The following is a 22870-nucleotide window of genomic DNA, read 5'->3' as shown; positions in this document are numbered from 1 at the left end:
GAAAAAAACACAGAAAATCGTTCCAAAAATTCTTCCTATTTCCTTCTTGGAGTGTTTGCCTACTAAAATGGCTTATCACTCGCCCTACTGATTTTTCGCTCATGGTGTGAATTTAACCAAAAACTTTTGAACTTTTTTAGTGTAAAATATTGGATTTTTAAGAGTCCGGCCCCCCACTGATTTTGATTTTCAGAGTCCGGCCCTCACTGATTTTTCGTTCAAGCTCCTCCTCTCCTTCATCTTATTTATTTCAACTTAATTGAGAATTCAAACATCAATAATTTTGGGCAACATCAACAGTAATTACATAAACCAAAATGTTCAAGACTCCATGATACAACAAGATGCACACATCTAGCAATACCAACTCTATAACTCCCTTAGCGACGGCCTAATTCTGTCGCTAAACAGCCAAAATCCAGGATTCGGCGACTGTTACAACTTTTATTACCAACACACTGTGAAACGAACTTATTCTCTGTGATGATTTTACTTGTGCAAATGTGGTCATTTTTTCTTGAATAAGTAATGCGTGACCATCCATTCTTCTCCATCATTGTACCCAAACAGTTCTGCAACTGACAAGAAAAATGTTCTCCAATATACAGTCCATTTGACTGCTGAATCTTTCCCATAAGTTGACTCCATAATTGGCTGTATTGCCTTTATGTTCTTATCCATCCTCTTCAACCACTCTTCACTACAAATACAACATGAAATACACAAAAAAAGTAAAATAAAATCATATAAAACGGTTTCACAAGGTTCTTTTTTTTACTCGCTAACTCAACGAACCATGGATGAATCTGTTATGGTTTTCGCTCCGGCTTGAGTGTCTGTCCACCGCCCACTCAAACTGCGGGGGAGTCTTAGCCGATATATGTTTATAGAATAATATGGTCTAATACAAATGTGTGAAAACGGGTACAATCATACTTTACCTCGTCTGTGCATAATGTTTTCCGTTCACAAGCCAGTGGTTGACTACAGAAACGTCATCCTGCCATAATAATAGAGGTTGGTTAACCCGCAAATACATTTTTTGGCCATTTCGTTTAAATTTATATTAAATGATTAATGCATTTAAATAGATATTATCATATTAGTAATAATAATAGTTAAAGTATAAATCATCAATTTTTGCGTATAACTCACTGTTTAAATTATGATTTTAATTATAATTTTTTTAATAAAAATGATTTAGAAGGTTGTGAATTGAAAATACACTATAGACCCATCAAAACATAACCCAAATCGACCCATAAATGAGTTTGGAACTGCTAATTCTGTTGTATAATAACACAGTTTGAAAAAAATTACGGGTAATTAATTAAGCAAACAAGAAAAAAAAAACAATTTCATATTTCTCCTTTTTTTGAGAAATTACTTAATTACCCTTGCTATTAAATGAATATTTACATATTTCCCCTTTCTGTTGGCTGTGAAGACGAGCAGAAGAAGACGCCACCAGCATCGAATTTCGGTAAGCATTATATGCCGAGTTTTCATGTATGTTTTTTTCCAAGTTTCGACTTTTTGGGTGTGTATCATATGTTCAGAGAATTATTGAATTATTCGTGCAGACGCAAACTTGGGCAGGTGGTGGCGGAGAAGAAAACAAGGAGAAATACATGGTTTTAGTTATATGATGGCTTGTTTCACCAGCAAGGGATGCTTGCTACTCATTTGAATGACTTGGCTTGATCTCAACAGAAGGGCTTGATTGTTCAATTGACAGAGTGTTTGTACCAACATACATGAACAAGTATAAGGGTTATTGTGTGTGAAGATGCGAATATTAAAAGGGCTATAATGGATTCAAAGATAAAAAAAAGTCCATGATAGTGGATACATAAAGAAGCTTGATTTTGTTAACTCTTATTTGTTTTCTTGTTCGTTGTAGGTACCCTATCTAAGGAACAACTCATGATAATTACTGAATTTAAGCTAGGTTTTAGAGAAGATTCTTGCATTAGTAAAACTTTAATAATTTTACTCTGTTTACAGGACCTGAAACCTAATTAGACTTGGTTAATTTCTAGGTTCGAGATGGTAGTATATTTCGTAAGTTCTGTCCCGACAATTCATTATACAAAACAAACATATACGCATCATTCTTTTATGGTCAGGTAGACAAGTCCTAATACAAATTCCTTTTCTTGCTTTTAACAAAGACGCTATTTTTTTGTATCGTATTTGTACTTCTTAAATTATACGAAACTTTATTTTATTTTTTAGCCCAATTGATTATAAACAAGTAAGGATTGCATTATTGAAAGTTTGTGCTTTTTATTATGACTGTTATGGTATTGTTTCTATTGTTTGAGAAGAGTAGCAAGTAGAAGAACCGGGGAAATATGTAATTGATTAATGATATTGGAAAGGGGAAATATGTAAATATTCATTTAATAGTTTCATTAAGGGTAAAATAGTCATTAAATAAGAGTAATTTTAATGAAAAGGGGAAACATGTAATATATATGGGTTAGGGAGAAGAAATATGTAATTGTTTTTTTTGTTTGGAGAAATATGTAATAAGCCAACTTAGGGGGGGGGGGGGGGGGGGATATGTAAAAAAAAACTCATTTATTTTATTATATATAAAATTCTCACCTGAAAATAAAGGAGAAGATTTGATGAAGGCATTGTACCTCCACTGAAAAAGTATCTAGTTATCCAATCATCTTCATTGACATCCTATATGAGTAGTAAAGCTCTATTAACATAACATATAAAAAAAAACAAGATTCATGTCCCATTAATAATATAAAAACAGGGCATTTTCGTATAAAAAAAAAACAAAATTTATGTCACTAATATGAAAATAGATCTATTCGATATTATAACTTTTGGCATGTATACCTCAAAATGGTAAGCATATGTTTTATGGCAAAAGTGATGAACAAAGAGAAAACCGTCCGATTTCATCCATTTCGATATCTTCTTGAGAAGATCTTTGTAGTTTTTCATATGCTGCAAGAATCAAGAAATCAAGCAAGATAAAAAAAAAAATAAGCATCGTAATTTACAATTTTCAAGAAATATATAAATCATTTCTTGTACCTCAAACATTTCAATGGAAAATATTCGATCATACGATCCGTCCATTTCATATGTGCTAATATCTGCAACTATTATCTCCACATTCTCTAGACCAAGTTTCCTATGTATTAAAAACGTGGGTCAAGTTATTCTACAAAGACTTCTAATTGTAAGAAGTGTAAAAAGGATTTATAGAGTGACAAGTGTCCAATAAGCTAAAACTAAACCCATTACATCACCACCAAAAACCTAAACACCCACCCACCCCCACCCCACCCCACCACCACCCAAAAACCTAACCCCCCCCCCCCAAAAAAAAAAAAAAAAAAAAAAAAAAACTATACCTCACCAAAAAACCTAACCCCCCGACCCCCACCCCCCAAAAACCTAACCCCCCTCCCCACCCCCTAAAAACCTAACCCCCCTCCCCACCCCCAAAAACCTAAAAAAACCTTACCCCCCCCCCCCCCTGTCAGATGACAAATGTGGTTTTCAAGATATTCTCTCGACATTGAGCATCTTGAACAAAATCTTCAAAATACGTAAACAAATACGTATTTCAAATAAATTTTTCTAAAAATAAATACTTTTCATGCCTATTTAAGGAGCACATACCCTTCAAACTAAAGGCATCACCAATCACTTTCACAAACAGAAACCTAACCCACCCCCCACCCCCCAAAAACCTAACCCCCCACCCCCCCAAAAAAAAAAACCTAAAAAAAATCTAAAAAAAACTAAACACCCACCCCCACCACCACCACCACCCAAAAACCTAAACCCCCACCCCCCACACCCTCGGCAAAAAAAAAAAAATTGGGTGGGTGATGTTGGGGGGGGGGGGGGTTAGGTTTTTGGTGGTGGTGAATGTTTAAGGTTTTTTTTTTTTTTTTTTTTTTTTTTTGTAGTGGGGTTTTTTTGTGTAGTGGGTTTTTTTAGGTTATTGGACACTTGTCACTCTACAAATCCTTCTTACACTTCTTACAATTAGGATCCTTTGTATTTGATCCTAATCCTTAAAAACATATTGTTGTTACAATTACATTATAGGTGCCAAAATCCAATCATCTACTTATATGTGTCGATTTAGTATATGTTTCATCTCTAACGGGTCAAAAAAAAAAAAAAAAAAAAAAACCAACAACGCAAGCGCAGGCCATTTCTAAGACCACATAGATATTAAAACATTTTTAGAGGCCACCCAAGTATCAATATGGTTTCCTTCGCTTATTCCACAAAAGATAAATTAACGGAACATATAAAGCTTATATCACATCTAGAGTTGTAAAGATGACAAAAAATGACTTGAAATTACTCAAAATAATCAGCTCTGGATGGATTGACAAAACAAAGTTGAGTCAATTCAAGGGCATTTTTGTCAACTCCCGAAGTGACAAGAGCTTTATATATATTTGCATTTTGTCATTTTACACCATTTTAAATCGAAAAAAACCACATTAATATTGAAGTAGTTTAACTATATGTAGTCATGTCATATCTATAAAAAATGACCAGTTTAATAACCCTTTTTGACCTATTACCCAGCCCGCTTCGCCAGTCCATTTTGTCACATCTTACATAAAGTGGAATATACAATTTACATAAAGTTCGTTTTGAGGGCTTACTCGCATTGCTCTTCAATATGTGCTTTTTGGGTGACCGAATTGCAAATCCCCGTAACTTTGCAATTACTATACTTTTGTGCAATGTACAAACTTAGAGATCCCCAGCCACATCCAACATCAAGAACCGTGTGCCCATCTTGCAGTTCAGATTTCTCGCAGTAAATTTGCAGCATTGCTTCCTCGGCATCCTCTAATGTACTTGATTTGTCACGAAAATAACAACAGCTGCAAAAATATTAACCGTGCAATATATCAATGAATTTGAGTGAATTTCAAGGATTGTCCTTTATTTTTATACCCATTTTCAGGCGCTGTCCTTTATGTTCAAAATTGACAAGTTTTGTCCTTTATTTTTTCATATCATATACGTTTTGTCCTTTAGGCCTAACCCAGTTAGTTTTTTCAGTTAAATTTGGTCATGTGCCAGGGGCGGACCCAAGCCCAGCCCAAGGTGGGCGGGCGCACCCCCGGGGAAAAAAAAATTTAGTGCTAATTTCCGTCGAAAATCCCGTACGCACCCCTTGAAATTTTTCGTCCGCACCCCTTGGAATTTTTTGACCGCACCCTTGAAATTTTTCGTCCGCACCCCTTAGGTAAAAAGTGTTATCAATTTATATTTTAAATTTTTTTAGTAAACTTCTATTTTTTAAAAAAAATATTACCTGAATTATATAACTTTTAATACCTAACTAACTAAACCCAAATACCTATACCTATACCTTTACCCACTTCTAATTTCCTAACTAGCTAGCCCACTAAGTTTTAGCCCATTAACCAAACCCAACAATATTTCAAACTATAATAAAATAATTAAAGCCCAAAACCTTTAGAAATTCTCTCCCGCTCTCTCTCTCTTGCGTTCCTGCACTGCCAACGAACAACATCACCCAACGACAACAGTCCAGCAGCCGGCGACCACCGTAATCAGCCACCATACCACCGTCGTTTGACACCAAATCTAACCGGAATCCGAACACGGGTAAGTTTCTTTGTTATTTTGATGACTTTGGTTGATGTTATAGGAGAAAAAAGGGTAATAAAGTTGTTAAATATGTTTGAAATTTTGTGTGTTTTGACGTTGTTTATGGTTGTTTAGATGATTTTTAGGGTGATTATGTTGTTTATATATTTTTAGGGTGATTACAACTTACGTTATGATTTCTAGAGCTTGAATAGTTGAAAATTAAAATTAAATTTGAAACATTATGTTATGGAGCGATAAACTTATGTTATATAGAGAAAGAATTGCTTAAGAATTTTAATTTTAGATGATGTTCTGGATAGATTTCAAAAAATGAAAACCCGTAGGGTGTCGACGTTTTAATTATGTTTGTAACAAGGTTTGACATGTTTTTGATGATTATATAAATTTAGTTTGATGTTCGTTTGTTTTACATGACCCGACCCGATACGAACCAATTTTTTTACTTATATACCTAGGGGCCTAAAATTTTTAAAAATGTTTCGCACCCCCATGGAAAAATTCCTGGGTCCGCCACTGTCATGTGCTTTGCACATGAGGGCATTTTTGTCAATTCAAAGGTAAGTTCAACGGCAGATTTACAGCTCAAAGCTTTCGCAACCTTTGAATTGACAAAAATGCCCTCATGTGCAAAGCACATGACCAAATTTGTTGGAAATTTCGAATTAATGGTTCCTTTGCGTGCAAGGCAAGGAATTAAAGGTTCCTTTGTGTGCAAGGCAAGGAAACTAATTAAGGAGTGGATAATTAATTGTTATTATCATGTCCTAAAATAGATAGATCCTAGTTATAATCTAATAGGTGTGTTTAGATTATAAATACCATGCTTTGGGTATTAGGGATTGTATGAGTCAAGTTTTGTGACAGTTTCTTGACATTAATAAAATTTGGGTGTTTAGCCAAGTTCTTATTATTTTCCGTTTTCCGTTCTTGTTCAATACCGATTCATCTTGAATTGGTATCAGAGCATGCATACCTGGGGTCTTCATTCAGCAACCTGCGAACCAAGGGGTTAGGATCAGTAAGCTGCAACGAGGGAGGTTGTCGCTTCCTGTTGTGGAGATAGAAATCGGAGCTGAAACTCGTGTTGGAGTGCTTGGATCGAAGAAAAAGGAGACAGTGTGTGGAAGGTGCTGTTGTCTTTGATATCGGCCAGAGCCAAAGGAGAAGTCAGCAAGAACAAAAGACACAGTAGGGGTTTATTGGATCAAACGTTTAGGCCCAAGTCAAAACTTTAAAGTCCAATTACCTATTGCTTTGGAAATTGCTACTGGTGGTTCCACGAAAGTAGTAGTGTAGTACACAAACAAAAATTTTTTGTCTTGAACTTAAAAAAAAAATCCAAAACAAAAAAAGATTTTGGTACTGTTGTTTCCGAGAGTAGAGTAGAAAAACAAGAAAAGATTTTTGTTTTAGAATTTTTTATTAAAGTTCAAAACAAATTTAGTTTTTTTTCCGGGTTCGTGTGCGAAGTGGAACTCGGGAACTGATTGTGTAGGCTGGAAGAAACTGAACCAGTTACACCGGGTTCGTTTAATCTTACGTATAGTCGACGAAAGAAAAATATGGCTGGAAGCGATGGCAGTAGCGGCTCGAATACCGAGAAATCGGTTCCAAATTCAACAGCGCTTCAATGCCCGATGTTGAATAAGGTTAATTATACAATTTGGGCGTTGCGTATCCGCGCGATTTTTAATGTTCATGACGTGTGGGAGGCCGTTGAACCCGGAACTGAAACCAATGTGAAGAAAAACAATATGGCGATTGCTTTGTTGTTTCAATCCAAACCGGAAGAACAGATCTTGCAAGTTGGTAATCTGAAGACGGCAAAAGAGATGTGGGATGCACTGAAAGCGCGCCATCTGGGAGCCGATCGGGTACGTGAAGCAAGACTACAGACACTCATGTCAGAATTTGAGGCGTTGAAGATGAAGGATTCTAGTACAGTTGATGAGTTTTCTAGCCAGTTAACAGGAATGTCTTCAAAAGCGGCGTCTCTCGGTTCTATAATCGAGGAACAAAAGATCGTGAAAAAGTTTCTCAGTGGTTTACCAAGGCGGTTCATCCACATGGTAGCCTCGGTTGAGCAAATTGTGGATCTAAAAACAGTTTCATTGGACGATGTTGTTGGTCGAATGAAGGCGTACGAAGAACGCATAAAAGATGAAGAATTACAGTCGGATAATCATGGTACGCAAACGAAACTTATGTTTAATAATTCTAATACCTCTTCAAGTTCTAGACAGAATTCACGCGATTCGAGTAAGGGACGCGGGAAAGGCTCAAACCGTGGACGTGGTGGTGGTGGACGTGGTCGAAACCAATCTGGTCAAAACCGTGGGTCACAAGGCGGGTCCAACGAAGAGGATAAACAACAAGGAAAGAAGGATTATTCGAAGGTTCAATGCTTTCGATGCGACAAGTTCAGTCACTTTGTTTCGAGATGTCCAGAGCGAAAGAAAGAGAAACAAGCAAACTTGATCGATGCGGAAGAAATTGACCCGTCTTTGTTTATGGTGCAAGATGTTCAAGAAACCGTTTACTTGAATGAAGAAAAGGTCATTCCAAAAAAATTACGAGAGCGGTTCGGAAGAAAAAGACTTGTGGTATTTGGATAATGGCGCGAGTAACCATATGACGGGTAATATATCCTTTTTCTCTGAATTAAATAAGCGTGTTGGTGGCAAAGTTAAATTTGGGGATGGTTCTCAAGTCGAAATATGCGGGAAAGGGTCTATATTACTATTGGGTAAAACGGGGGAGCAAAGGTTAATGACCGATATTTACTATATCCCTAGTTTACGTAGTAATATAATTAGTCTCGGTCAAGCAACGGAGTGTGGATGTGATATTCGTATGAAAGACGATTATTTATTAATGCGTGACGCTCAAGGCAAGGTGTTAATGAATGTTACTCGATCTAAAAATCGTCTTTATACGATTAAATTAAAAGTTGGAAAACCCGTTTGTTTGAAAGCTCGGATTGATAATGAAAATTGGTTATGGCACGCGAGACTTGGTCACCTAAATTTCGAGTCCATGAAACAAATGGTGAATAAAGATATGGTCGTGGGGATGCCAAAAATCAATCATGAAAATCAAATATGTGATTCGTGCTTAGTCGGGAAGCATACGAGACAATCTTTTCCGAAGACGGCGTCGTTTCGGGCAACGCGTGCCTTGGAACTTATTCATGGAGACTTATGCGGTCCAATTTCTCCGAGCACAATAGCGGGAAATAGGTATGTATTTGTCTTAGTTGATGATTTTTCACGTTTCATGTGGACTTTTCTTTTGAAGGAAAAAAGTGACGCGTTTGAAACCTTCAAAAAATTTAAAGTCATGGTGGAAGTGGAAGTTAGAAAAAAAATCAAGACGTTTCGAACCGATCGAGGGGGAGAATTTACGTCTCATGAGTTCAATCGGTTCTGTGAAAACGAAGGGATTATTCGACACTTAACCGCTCCATATTCACCTCAACAAAACGGGGTTGTGGAGAGGCGAAACCGTACCTTAATGGAGATGACTCGAAGTATATTAAAAGCGCGACAAGTTCCTAATTTTATGTGGGGGGAGGCGGTGAGGCACTCAACCAATTTAATAAATAAAACTCCAACACGAGCGTTACACGAAGACAAAACACCGTACGAGATGTTAAAAGGAAAGAAACCGGATCTTGAATTTCTTAAGGTGTTCGGATGTGCCGCTTATTTGAAAATTGTTGGCGGGCATCTTCCAAAATTAGACGATCGTTCGACTCGTCTAGTTTATCTTGGAAGCGAAAAAGGTTCGGGGGCGTATCGTTTATACAATCCAACGACTCGAAGAATTGTTGTGGGTCGAGACGGGGATACGGAGTTTGATGAAACGCGTGGTTGGAATTGGGGAAAAAATATTGTTTTTAATAACGAAGAGTCTCGCGAACCGGGTATGTTTTGGGTAGACTTTGGTGGCGTAATTGACACCGGAGTTGGCTCGGTAAATACCGAGACAAGCGAATCTAGTAGTGGTTCAAGTACGCCAAACTCAAGTGACTCAAATGGTGACAATGGTGATGGGCAAGACACTTCATCCTATGATGGCACCTCATCTAGTCCATTTAATGGCCCACCTCACCAAAGCCCAGTGGAGCGTGAACAGGCCCATACGGCTCCAAACAGTAGCAGATCAAATGGCGAGAATAGTAGCAACGCTGATGAAAATATTTTTGTGACGCCCGAGCCAGTTGTTCGTAGATCGAATCGCACTACGGTTACCCCGGTACGTTTTAACGATTATGTTTTAAATTCGAGTTCTATTGATGAAGAATTTTTATTGCTTGCGGATGACGAACCGGCTTATTTTAATGATGCCAAAAATAAACCGGAGTGGATGAAAGCAATGCGCGCAGAAATTGAATCAATTAATAAAAATAATACTTGGTCGTTAACCGAGTTACCGCGTGGTGCAAAAGCGATTGGTTTGAAGTGGGTTTACAAGGTTAAAAGAAACGCGGATGGCTCACTAAATAAACACAAGGCTAGACTCGTGGCGAAGGGTTATGTTCAGCAACCCGGAGTTGATTTTTCTCGACTTGAAACAATTCGGTTACTTTTATCTCTCGCAGCGAATGAAGGGTGGGAATTACATCATCTAGATGTTAAATCCGCGTTCCTACATGGCGAATTAAAAGAATAAGTTTATGTCGTTCAACCGGAAGGGTTCGTTAAAAAAGGTGAAGAGCATAAAGTCTATAAATTGTCGAAGGCATTATACGGGTTAAGGCAAGCTCCACGTGCGTGGAATACGAAATTAAATAATATTTTATTAGATATGAAATTTCACCGGTGCTCGCAAGAACAAGCCGTATACCGAAGAACCGGACGTCTTATTAATCGGCGTGTACGTGGACGATTTAATTGTGACGGTTCAAATTTGAAACTTATTATGGAGTTTAAGCGCGGGATGGCTAAAAACTTTGAAATGTCGGATTTGGGAATGCTTACTTATTATCTTGGAATTGAAGTGTCGCAAAGCAAGGACGGGATAAAAATTAAGCAAGAGGCGTATGCAAAGAAAATACTGACGGAAGCCGGTATGATTAACTGCAATCCTACCAGTGTTCCCATAGACCCGAACGTGGAAGTTTCTAAATTTGAAGACGAAGAAGATTTTGATGCAACGAGATATCGAAAGATTGTCGGGTGTCTCCGGTACCTTTTACAGACTCGGCCAGATTTGGCGTTTTCGGTCGGAGTAGCCAGTCGGTACATGCATTGCCCGAAGCAATCTCATGCAGCTCTCATCAAGCAAATTCTTCGCTATTTAAAAGGTACTTTTAGTTATGGCATTACCTATACTCGAGGAGAAAATATATTGGTCGGTTACAGTGATAGTAGTCACAACATAAATCCGGACGATGGAAGAAGTACTACGGGACACGTGTTTTATTTTGGGTCTTCCCCAATTACTTGGTGTTCTCAAAAGCAAAGTACAGTTGCTTTATCATCGTGTGAGGCGGAGTATATGGCGGCTAGTGCAGCCGCGTGTCAGGCGGTTTGGCTAAAAGAATTGATTGGTGAATTACTCGACAAGAAAATTCAAGCGGCGGTGTTACGTGTTGATAATACATCGGCGATAGCTCTCGCGAGGAACCCGGTTTTCCATGGAAGAAGCAAACACATAAAATCCCGGTTTCACTACATTCGGGAATGTGTTGATCGTGAAGATATCGTGGTCGAGCATGTTAGTGGCATTGATCAAAAGGCGGATATTTTGACGAAGGCTCTTGGGAAGATCAAGTTCAAGGAGATGACTGAAAAGCTTGGAATTGAAGACTTGTCAGATACGAGTTCGAAATTCCGGGGGTGATTGTTGGAAATTTCGAATTAATGGTTCCTTTGCGTGCAAGGCAAGGAATTAAAGGTTCCTTTGTGTGCAAGGCAAGGAAACTAATTAAGGAGTGGATAATTAATTGTTATTATCATGTCCTAAAATAGATAGATCCTAGTTATAATCTAATAGGTGTGTTTAGATTATAAATACCATGCTTTGGGTATTAGGGATTGTATGAGTCAAGTTTTGTGATAGTTTCTTGACATTAATAAAATTTGGGTGTTTAGCCAAGTTCTTATTATTTTCCGTTTTTCGTTCTTGTTCAATACCGATTCATCTTGAAAATTTAACTGAAAAAACTAACTGGGTTAGGCCTAAAGGACAAAACGTGTATAATATGAAAACATAAAAGACAAAACTCGTCAATTTTGAACATAAAGGACAGCGCCTGAAAAATGGGTATAAAGATAAAGGACAATCTTTGAAATTCACTCAATGAATTTTGATAGTTGATTAACCTTCCAATAATAACGTCTTTCGCTCATAACCGATCATAAACCTCAACAACTTGGGTAACGGGTCAAAATGGGTAATATTGACTACTTACAATATCTAACTTAAAAAAAAAATTAGGATTGATATGTAAAATGAAGAGGATGTAGAAAAATAAGTTACCTGTATTTGAAATTCTTGCCGAGCACAAGGTTGAAGAAAGAAGTAGGCAGTTCATAATGTTGAGATTTGGCATCTTCGGTCTTCACAGCAATAGGCATTTCTTTTAACGCTGCACGACAACATATTATTTCATAAAAAGAATGTATGAATCGTATATGCATCCGTAATAATTACAATTCATAATCATATAAGTTCTAATTCTTTTAAAAAGATGACATACAATTTGAGTTCTGAAGTCAAACTCGCAACTTTTAACACTCGTCGAGTTGCTATTATTAGGCTTTAACAACAAAAAAGTGAGAAACTAAGGGGCTGTTTGGAATTACATTTTGAAAGTGATTATATGGTTATTGGCCTTTTAACTCATATGGTGATGTAAATTAGGGCTGCTATGTGTTCGTGAGTTGGCAGGTCAAATCCAAACCCAAACCCGAAAATCATGTGAACCCGATCACGAAACGAATATTCACAGATGATACGAACACGACCCATTTAGCCCAAAATAATTATTATTATTTTCATATCATATTCTTAAATTAGAAATTTAGGCCAAAAAAAAAAAACAAATGCATGTAAAACCATTCCCTATAAATTAGAAAGCTTGATCTCACTTCCTTTTAATTTTCAAAAGTTGCAATGAAACACCATCATTTAAGTTATGACACGAAAACATCGAGCCGGCGGTCTCACTGGAAGCAGCCTCTCTATTCCTACGGGGTAGAGGTAAGGCTGTCTACATCTTACCCTCCTCAACCCTACCTCAGCTTTGCTATTGGTGAGATTTACCGAGTATGATGATGATGATGATGATGACACGAAAACATCTTTTTAAAAAAATAAAAAATAAGCACGTCTGGCCGCTAACCCACCAGGTCAACCCGAACCCAACCCATTTAACTAAACTTGTTCACATATTCAACCCAAAACTAAACCAAACCAGCGAATTTCGTAAAATCCACACATTTCCACTAAACCTACCCCCATTTAACTAAACTTGTTCACATATTCAACCCGAAACTAAACCAAACCAGCGAATTTCGTAAAATTCACACATTTCCACTAAACCTAAACCCCCCCCCCCCCCGGCCCAATAGGGATGAGCTCGGTATCAAATATCGCCAAAATTAATCAGTAAAATACCAGTAATGCAAAAAGTGAGTACTGAAAATGATATGATACCATAAAAATTACAAATGTCTTAGTCAGCAGGCATTTGATTATCACAAACTGATGACAGTACAACAACCCATTAAAATACAAAAAGAACTAAAGTAAACAAGTGAGTAAAATAATAACATACAATGCACAAACTCCAGAAGTTGTTGAAGCTGTTGCTGAGAGGTGGGTTTGAAGCAGGAGCGAAGCCGCCCGGCTAAAAGGAGCCGAGTGAGCCGGCGCATGACTGCATCTGGGAGCAGATTGCGCTCAAGTGAAGCCGACATCAGCTTCACCGTAGCATCGTAGGGTGCTTGCAGTAAGCTGCTCATTTTGTGAACAAGATATGATGAAGAAGATAAGACGACAGTTACTTTGGTATAATTAGACGAAGGTGGTTGAGAGAGCGGTACGCTACGATGTCGTATCGAATATTCACAAGTGACAAAATTACACCCTGGAAAATCAGTCTGGCTGGCCCATTATTTAAACGATTAGAGTAAACTGCTATTTTGGTCCCTGTGGTTTGGGCGCTTTTGCCATTTTAGTCCAAATCTCAAACTTTTTACATCTGAGTCCCCGTGGTTTGCATTTTGTTGCCATTTTAGTCCAAATCCCAAATTTGGTCAGATTCACCAACTTAAAATCTGGTTTTTTGTCCTTATCCTAGGGGCATTTTGGTCATTTCGAATTATTATATATCTATCTATACATATAATAAAGTAAATCATATTGGGGACACATGGCACTCTATAAGGTGATCTCAATAATTTTTTCCCGCCTAAATAAATAGATATTGATAATATTTGTTAATAAGATTTAAATAAAAAATATATTATTTTAGTCCCTAAATTTTATCTTTTTATCTTTTACCCCAAACAACTAGATTGATCACATAAAACAAACTTATAATAATAAAACAGTTTAATATACTTTTTGTAATTTTTATTATTTTAATCAATTTATTCTATTAATCGCATAAAACAAACTATAATAATAAAACAGTTTAATATACTTTTTTTGTAATTGGGTATTTTTTCATAAGATTCAAATAAAGAATAACATATATAAAATTACATTTATTCAACCCGTGTAATACACGAGGCTTTTTAAAAATTAATACACAAGGGATTTTTAATGATATACAAAATTACATTTATTCAACTTGTATAATACATAGGATTTTTAAAGATATAACTTTTTTTTTATTATTTGGTATATAAAATTAAATTTATTCAACCCGTACACTACACAAGGTTATATAATAAAAGAAATAAAATGGGGACATTTTCCATTGGATTGAGATGCATGTATTGATACCAAGACTCTTCTTTTCAATTAACGCACACAAAGTAGTAAAAGTGAGTAAAAAGAATCAAAACAGTTGTATGTTTCTTTAGGGAATATTGGATTTCAATAATAACAACTATTCGTCGTTGACCGCCAATAGTCCCAACTTAATAAGTAACCACACTGACACTCCCAACTATTAACATATTGACCTCCAATGGACCCTAACTAACAGAACCCTAACGTCGTTAGTCTCCGGTCGCCGAAAAAACGTTTTTGGTCGGAAAACTCATTTTTTTGGTCTCAAACCTCTTTGTAACCGTATTACTTATTTTAGGAACCTTTTTCTACTAAAAGGCCCAATTATTAAGGTCGTCGTAAATTCTTTCATCGCTAGAAAACTGCTTTTTGTCCGAAAAACTCAAGTTTTTGGTCGGAAAACTCAACATTTTCGTCCCAAACCCTTTTATAACCTTATATCGGACCTTTAAGAACCTTTTTCTGGCTAAAAACGTTTTTCCGGCGATCGAAGACTAACAATGTTACGGTTCTGTTAGTCAGGTTCTCTATTGGAAGCCAATATGTTAATAGTTCGGACGGCCAGTGGTCATTTTGAAATTGGAACTGTTAGCGGCCAACGACGAATAGTTGGGATTATTAAAATCCAATATTCCTTTCTTTAATTTAACTTTTCCTAAGTTTTGTTGGTGTGAATTTTAGTGACTTTATTTTTTTATTTTATAATTTTAGGATGTTTATCCCATGAAATTCATTGTTATTAGAGGTTTGTCTCGAAATTCAATGTTATTAATGACAACCTATGAATTTATCATGTATGTTCAATCAAAACTTTCAAGAGTAGATTAAAAATAATAAGTATTTACAAATAATAAATTACATCATTTTCACTAATCAACCCGTGTAACACACGGGGCGATAACCTAGTAATATATATATATAATGCCACTGCCAGACACCTCTTTCTCTCTCTCATCTCACTCTGCCTCTCTCTCTCTCTCTCTCTCTCTCTAAACTACCACCACACCACCACAACCCCCACATCATCCCCAACCACCGCCACCGTCCCCAACCAACACCACCGTCGCCGCCGTCAAGATCATCATCATCTTCAACCGTCTCCCGTCGCCGCCGTCAAGATCATCATCATTAACCGTCTCTCTCTCTCTCTTCAGATCCTCCACCGCCATCGTCTCCACCATCTGCCGTCAAGATCATCATCATCATCAACACCACCGTCAAGATCATCATCATCATCATCAACACCACCGTCTCTCTCATCATCATCACTAACACCACCGTTGTCGCCAAGATCATCATCATCATCACCATCTGGGTTTGCTTCAGATCCACCACCGATTCGAAGGTAAATCGCTCTAATCTCTTTGATCAGATTGTGGATGGTGACGGTGGCGGGTTTAATGGTGTTGGTTGCTGATTTGGGTTGTTGGGGTTAGGGTTCCTGTGGGGGTGGTGATGTTGGAGACGGTGGTGGTGGCGGTAGTCTGGTAGATGGTGGTGGGTGAAGGAGAGAGAGGGAGAGGGAGGAGGCGGTGGTGGTGAAAGTTGTTTGATCTGGGTTATGATGGAAACAGTTGTTTGATCTGGGTTATGATGGCTGTAGATGGTGGTGGGTGAAGGTAAATCGCTCTAATCTCTTCCGATTCATGTTTTGTGGTAGTGAAAGTTGTTTGATCTGGGTTATGATGGCTGTGGTGAGCTTTGTTCAGAAATCGAATCAGATTTTGCTCAGAAATCAGATGTGGAAACAGGTGGTTGTGGAAAGAGGTTATGGCGGTGGTGGTGGTGCTAGAGAGAGAGAAGAGAGAGAGAGAGAGAGGGAGGGGGCGGTGGTGGTACTATGAAGTTTGGGGATTTTGATTGTTGATGTGTGTATCGATGAGAATGAAGAAGACAGAAAAAATGAAATTTAAAAAATGACCAAAATACCCCTGCACTAAAGGACAAAATAGGAGGTTGCAACAGTCAAAAAATAGGGAAATCTGGTCAAATTTGAAATTTGGACTAAAATGGCAACAAAATGCAAACCACAGGGACCCAGATGTAATAAGTTTGAGATTTGGACTAAAGTGGCAAAACTGGCCAAACCACAGGGACCAAAATGGCAGTTTACTCAAACGATTAATTTGGTGTCATTTACGATAGATTATGAGATTAATTAGTTTGAACATTCTTGTGTTTGTGTTCGTTCATTAAGGAATTAAGGAATTAACATGTTTATAAATTATGTACAGACGCTTATCGATCGAAATTTCTTGTTCGTGTTTATTCATTAAGGAAGGAAAATAACGTGTTCATGAATTGTTCACGAACGCTTACCATACGCATACAAACACATATAAATATTTATGAATACAAACAGACGTTCGTGCACACACACAAATACAAATGAAAAAACGAGTATATATTCATTTTAGAATAAAATTTGCATTTCTCAACATGTAGATTACAAAGAATCCACCAAAAATACATAAGTACTTAACATAATTATCCGAACATAGTTGACATAATTGTTTATAAACATAACTAACACAAAAATTAAGGAGTTTCTCAAGCTTTAAGACAAATTGAAATTTACAAATGGACAAACGAGGGATGTTGACGGAAGCGTATAATCTAACTAGCTTTCAAAGAATTTTAAAAACTAAAGCCAATAAAATAGAAATATAACATATGTAAACCTTTAAGTGAATAACACAAATGAAAATAAATGAGCAAACATAAATGAACACATTACCAAACATACACGAACGAATGCATTATTTGTTCATGTTCGTTCATTTAACTTAACAAACATAATTTCTTGTTCATATTCGCTCATTTAATAAACGAACGAAAATAAACAAACTTCCCGCCAAACGATTCACAAAATGTTTGCTTAACGTTCGGTTCGTTTACAATTCTATAATCTTTGCTAAACGAAAAAACTAGAAATATGTGTAATATCATAAACTTTACTTTTTTAAATAAAGTTTGTGTTAGTTGCAAAAGTACTATAGGTTGTTTAGATTTGAAACATGTTTTCCAAGTGTTTATACCAAAAGTTTCAACATGAGCCATCTATCTATCATAACTTGAATACAATTTGAATGTTTGATGATTGACTAAGTTTGATTACAACTCTATGTAGGTAGGTCAGAGGTGCCACATGTAAAAATAAGATCAAAACAAAGACAAAATAACAAGCATTCACAAATAATATACAAGCACGCAAGACTAGGCATAAAGTCTAGTATTTATCCTATTAATTATCAACATTTAATGGTCCTTACAGATTATTGTTTAATCTTGGTTGGTTTTATTTGTCGGTCACGTGTCGCTATCCTATTGGTCCATGTCATTCTTAGTATTTGTCCATCTTCTCTCCTCTCTCTACCTCTCTCTCTCTTTCTCCTTTTTCTCTCCCTGACATCACCATCTTCCCCATTTGTCCACCTTCCTTCCCCTTCACTCGGCACCACCACCACCAGCCACCAAGTTAAATCACCACCGGGTATTATCGTCTCAGTCGCGTCATGTCACCGTCGGCGTCCACAATCAGACATGTTCGTCTTTCCGACGGTGGTGACTGACGAATTTATGTCGAGATGAGAGAGAAATTGTTTCGTATGGAGAATGTTTGTATATAGAATGTATAGAGAGAGAAAACGGGGCGGTGGCGTTAAGGTGGTGGTGTTGTAGTGGTGGTGGCTAAATGTATGTTGCGGTGGTTGAAGGTGTTGACGCTCAGTTTCGTATAACCAAAACCGCTACCCTCGCAGCCTTTTACGTATCCATGAATTTGGGTTTTTAAGAGAGATAAAGGAAAACGTCACGATGGTTGATTTATGATGGTGTTGTGGCGGTAATCCTAGAGAGAACGAGAGAGAGATAGAAAGAAAGAAAGAAAGAAAGAACCAGGGTTAGACTACATGGGGTGGGAGGGGCATGAAGCGTCACGTGGCAGCCACGTCTGCGCTGTCAAATTTCACTTTCAAGGCCCAAAAAATGCGGGGTGAGATGGGCGTGGAAGGGTGGCGTAGTGTGACACATAGCATATGCTTTTTTATTTAATTTATGTATAAAAAATAAAAAAAAATCTATTAAATTAAATAAAAACATTAATACTAAAAAGAAAAATGTAAATTACAAGTTTTGTCCTTTATGTTTGTATCAATTTACAGGCGGTGTCTTTTACCTTTAAATTTGACGAGTTTTGTCCTTAACATTTCAAATCCTGCACGTTATGTCCTTTAGCCCTAACTCAATCAGATTTCTTTGTTAAATATGGTCATGTGCCTTGCACATGAGGGTATTCTTGTCATTTTACCTCTCCAGGGACTATTAAGTAAATAACTTATATCAAGAGACTAAATATGTAAAAAATTAAAGAATAAGATATTAATTAAAAACTCACACTCTCTCTTCTCTCTCTCTCTCGCTCTCTCTTCTTCATCTTTACTCTCTCTCTTCTTCATCTCTGTTCCATATCACTGTAACTTTTTCCCCTCTTCCGTATCACCACTCCCCCACCGCCCTATCGCCACCATTGTCCGCCCTACTGCCACCCATTCACCATCCCCTTCGATTATTGAAAGTTAAACAAAACATTTCATCGAGTGACAGTCAATTGAAAACTCCAGATTTGGTGTAAGAATTTTTTAGTCGCCAGTGTAAGAACCCTAAAACTCTTTTAGTGGTTCAAAGATTAGGGCGGTCAGCAATATATTTCAGCTATATCTTGTCAATAATGCCAAAGATGACGCTCCATTCAACACCACTGTAACGATCTATCTTTACCATGCCTTTTCTCTCTGACAGAATTAAACAAACAGGTGGTGTGCATTCTTATTCTTTTTTTTTTACTATTACATGTCAAACATAATGATCTTTAGCTGTAGAAAGTAGATGCATTTGAACCTTTTAATCTATACAGTTAGTTTTCACAATGTTGTTGTTTTTGTTTCTGATAAAAAATAGTTTTTTTTTTCTGTTTGAAATGCTAATTTGATATGGGTATGCTGCTCATTCAAGTTCAACACAAAATGTTATTAGTTTGTATGAATCATTGTCATCTTCTGAGTCTGAACATAAGGGGAAAAAGATAAGAGATGAAGAAAAGAGAGAGTAGAGATAAAGAAGAGAGGTCCTCCCCTTTAGCTCAGTTGGTTGTTGGACCGGGTGTTTCCATGTGAGACTCCGGTTTGATTCCCGGCAAAGGCAAATGGGTGTGACATGTGCGCTATGATGGTGAAAAACCTACCGAGGAGGGTTTGATCCTGAGCGTCACTCCGGTTTTCATCCGGCTGTTACTCCAGCGAGTAAAATCGTGTAGAGGCAGTACGGTTTCCAGGGGAAAGCCTTCGACCTAAGACTGGTTAACCCAGCGCTGGCCCTGCTATCTGGGCCCACGTTCTTGGAGAGGGTCCGTAATGTGCGGATGTGACAATGGTCACCATTAGAAGTTCACCTTTAAAAAAAGATGAAGAAGAGAGAGAGAGAGAGAGAGAGAGAAGAGAGAGTGTGGGTTTTTAATTTATATCTTATTCTTTAATTTTTTACACGTTTAGTCCCTTGATATAAGTTATTACTCAATAGTCACTGGAGAGGTAAAATGACAAGAATACCCTCATGTGTAAGACACATGACCATATTTAATAAAAAGATCTGACTTAGTTAGGGCTAAAGGACATAACGTACATGATTTTGAAACATTAAGGACAAAACTCGTCAAATTTAAAGGTCAAGGACACCGCCTACGATTTGGTACAAACATAAAGGACAAAACTTGTAATTTACTCTAACATTAATAAAGAAAAACATTACATTAAATTAAAAAAAAAACATTACTTAATCTTAAAAATACTAAAAATAATAAAAGTGAAACTAATAAAGACAAAAAATAACCAAACTAAGTACGATATTTTGCCTTGATTTCTTCTTTATATTTCTCATACATTTCTTTTTCTTCATTGCCAAGGTGATCAATTTTCATGACGAGGATTTTCATATCTGCTCGCCAAATCCTTCTTCTTTTTTTCAGATATACTTTTCATTCAAAAAGTTCGAGAACCTTTTCTTTTTGGGCTTCCTTTGTTGTGGGATGCTAATGAACGTATTAATTTGTTCATTTAGGTCGGCCAAACCTTCGTTATAGTTGTTGGGATTTTCACATGTTTATCAAAGTGATTTCATCCGTGTAAAATCAAAACGCAGTGGAAATAATATTTAAAACATGTTACTTTTAAGATATAAATTTCATTTATATTCAAAATCCCAAAACCCGGATCTATATATGAACATGCATACTATCAAACGCAACCATAGGATGTTTAAAAAACTACCTTCTTGGAGTAAAAGGAAACAAAAGGATGATGCTTCTTGAACGGTTGCCTTCAAGTGTAGAAGACCTCAAGCTTGTATACCCCAAGCCTTCCAACAAACACCTTGAGTTTAGCTAGGATTTTTAACACTTATGATCAAACTTGAAAAACTTGGAAAACCCTTATGTTGGCCGAAATATTTGAGAGAATTCAAGTCTTGCACTTGAAAAATTATGTCTTATATTCTTTTAATTTTTGTCATACAAAAATTAATAAATGGACGAGAGAGAAGGTTGCCACCAAATCTTGCCCAATCAAAGTGCATCTAACCATGCAAATTGCATCTAAGATTATTGGACCAAAATGGTCTTGGGAAGAGGGGGACGACCCACTCTTTTATTTATAAAAAAAATTCAATTATTTTCTTTTAAACAATTTAAGTCTTGATTAATTTTATAACTTTTATAAAATTATAACACCACATGTTACAAGACTTATACATCCTTTTAAAATGTTATTTAACCTAATAAATAACAAAGTAAAATATTCTCTCAAAATAAATTATCTATATACTTTATTAGTTTCTCAAGTGTAATTATTTAGAAAACCAATTTCTAAATATTATAAGTGTTAATATTTATTTGTTTGATCATATCACAAATAAATATTACAAGTGTTTGTCTAGCTTGTATTTGGGTATGACTCGACTTGGATCATAACGTACTAGCCACATCAATTTAATATGTGTCTTGGGCATACAGAGTCCAACAATCTCCCGTTGCACAAGATACATAAAAGATTGTTGCAAGTAGTAAAGACCACCTAACTATAGTTTACTACCACTAATACGTATGACTATATGTCCCATTCAATAACATCATCCCCTTCAAGTCCCTTACTTGAACATGATTTAGGTGAATCTATCATTTATCCTTTCGTTACAGATGCCATGTTAAATCCAGAGACATAGAGTGATCACTCTTTATTGATTTAACTTTAGCAGGCTTTAGACATCTTACTCTCAACGAATAAGAGGAACAAATCCCTTCTTGACTGCATACGTCTCTCACAATCACCTTGTACCACACCTGAGTTTAGCCTTATGTACTGCCTTATTACAGATAGCTAAGAACTAGGTCAAGGTACAATACTTGGTGAATATCAAGACCCAATATGTATCTCAGGTCAGAGGATACTATGATATTCGCCTTTACTCAAATTTACTTATGATCAATCACAAATGATTCCATGCAGTAATATTCGAGAGCGAGTCAGTCCAATATTTGTATCCCACAAATATCTATGAACTTTGGCAGCAACACTTTGCTCTATATTCATATCTAATGAATATCCACCAATCCAAATTCACATTAGTCTTACATTCATATTTGTTCCAACAAGTATGATCGAGTACGACATTTAGATTAATTAACTTATTCTTGGATTTAAACATGCTAAAATTGACGTAACTCAAAATACCATAAAAGAGTTAAATTAACAATTGTTCCAACATCCAAATACAAAATAGATCAAATCCAATCACTAGAATATCGAAGTCCTAAGGCATATGTATGACCCTCATGTTTTGCCCGGTCAAGGAGCTTCGTAAGTGGATCCGCAATGTTTTGATCGGTGTGAACTTGGCGGATACACATCTTTCCCTTTTCAACTTCATCCATTATGTAGTTGAATCTCCGCTCGATATGTCTAGTCTTTTGGTGTACACGAGGTTTCTTGATTTGAGCAATCGCACCCTCGTTATCACAAAAGATCTCTAGGGGGTCTTGAATGGTAGGGACCACCCCTAGGTCGACTATGAATTTCTTCAACCATGCAGCTTCTTAGGCTGCCAATGAAGCGGCGATATATTCTGATTCTGTAGTGGACAGTGTTACCACGTCTTGTTTTGAGCTCTTCCAAGAGACTGCTCCTCCATTTAAAATGAA

General features: G+C 36.7%; 1 protein-coding gene across 1 annotated transcript; it reads right to left on the bottom strand.

Moving 5' to 3' along the window:
- Positions 1-255: 255 nt before the first annotated feature.
- Positions 256-13690, bottom strand: LOC110929322 ((S)-coclaurine N-methyltransferase). Its single transcript, XM_022172464.2, has 8 exons — positions 13439-13690; positions 12139-12247; positions 4668-4892; positions 3064-3163; positions 2863-2973; positions 2614-2697; positions 942-1000; positions 256-700 (listed from the first exon to the last, which is right to left on the bottom strand). The coding sequence occupies exons 1-8, from the start codon at positions 13623-13625 to the stop codon at positions 508-510; spliced, it is 1068 nt and encodes a 355-aa protein (XP_022028156.1). The 5' UTR covers positions 13626-13690; the 3' UTR covers positions 256-507.
- Between the last annotated feature and the right edge of the window lie 9180 nt (positions 13691-22870).

Source organism: Helianthus annuus, chromosome 3 (assembly GCF_002127325.2).
Source record: "Helianthus annuus cultivar XRQ/B chromosome 3, HanXRQr2.0-SUNRISE, whole genome shotgun sequence".
Lineage (NCBI taxonomy): Eukaryota > Viridiplantae > Streptophyta > Magnoliopsida > Asterales > Asteraceae > Helianthus > Helianthus annuus.
Note: the sequence above shows the minus strand (reverse complement) of the source record. Positions and strands in the feature narration are given on the sequence as shown.

Coding starts and splice junctions, on each gene's coding strand:
- LOC110929322 (XM_022172464.2), bottom strand. CDS start 13,625: ATGAGCAGCTTACTGCAAGCACCCTACGATGCTACGGTGAAGCTGATG. Junction 3,164..4,667: donor CATATTGAAGAGCAATGCGA/GTAAGCCCTCAA, acceptor TTTAATACATAG/GAAACTTGGTCTAGAGAATG. Junction 2,698..2,862: donor CATATGCTTACCATTTTGAG/GTATACATGCCA, acceptor CTACTCATATAG/GATGTCAATGAAGATGATTG.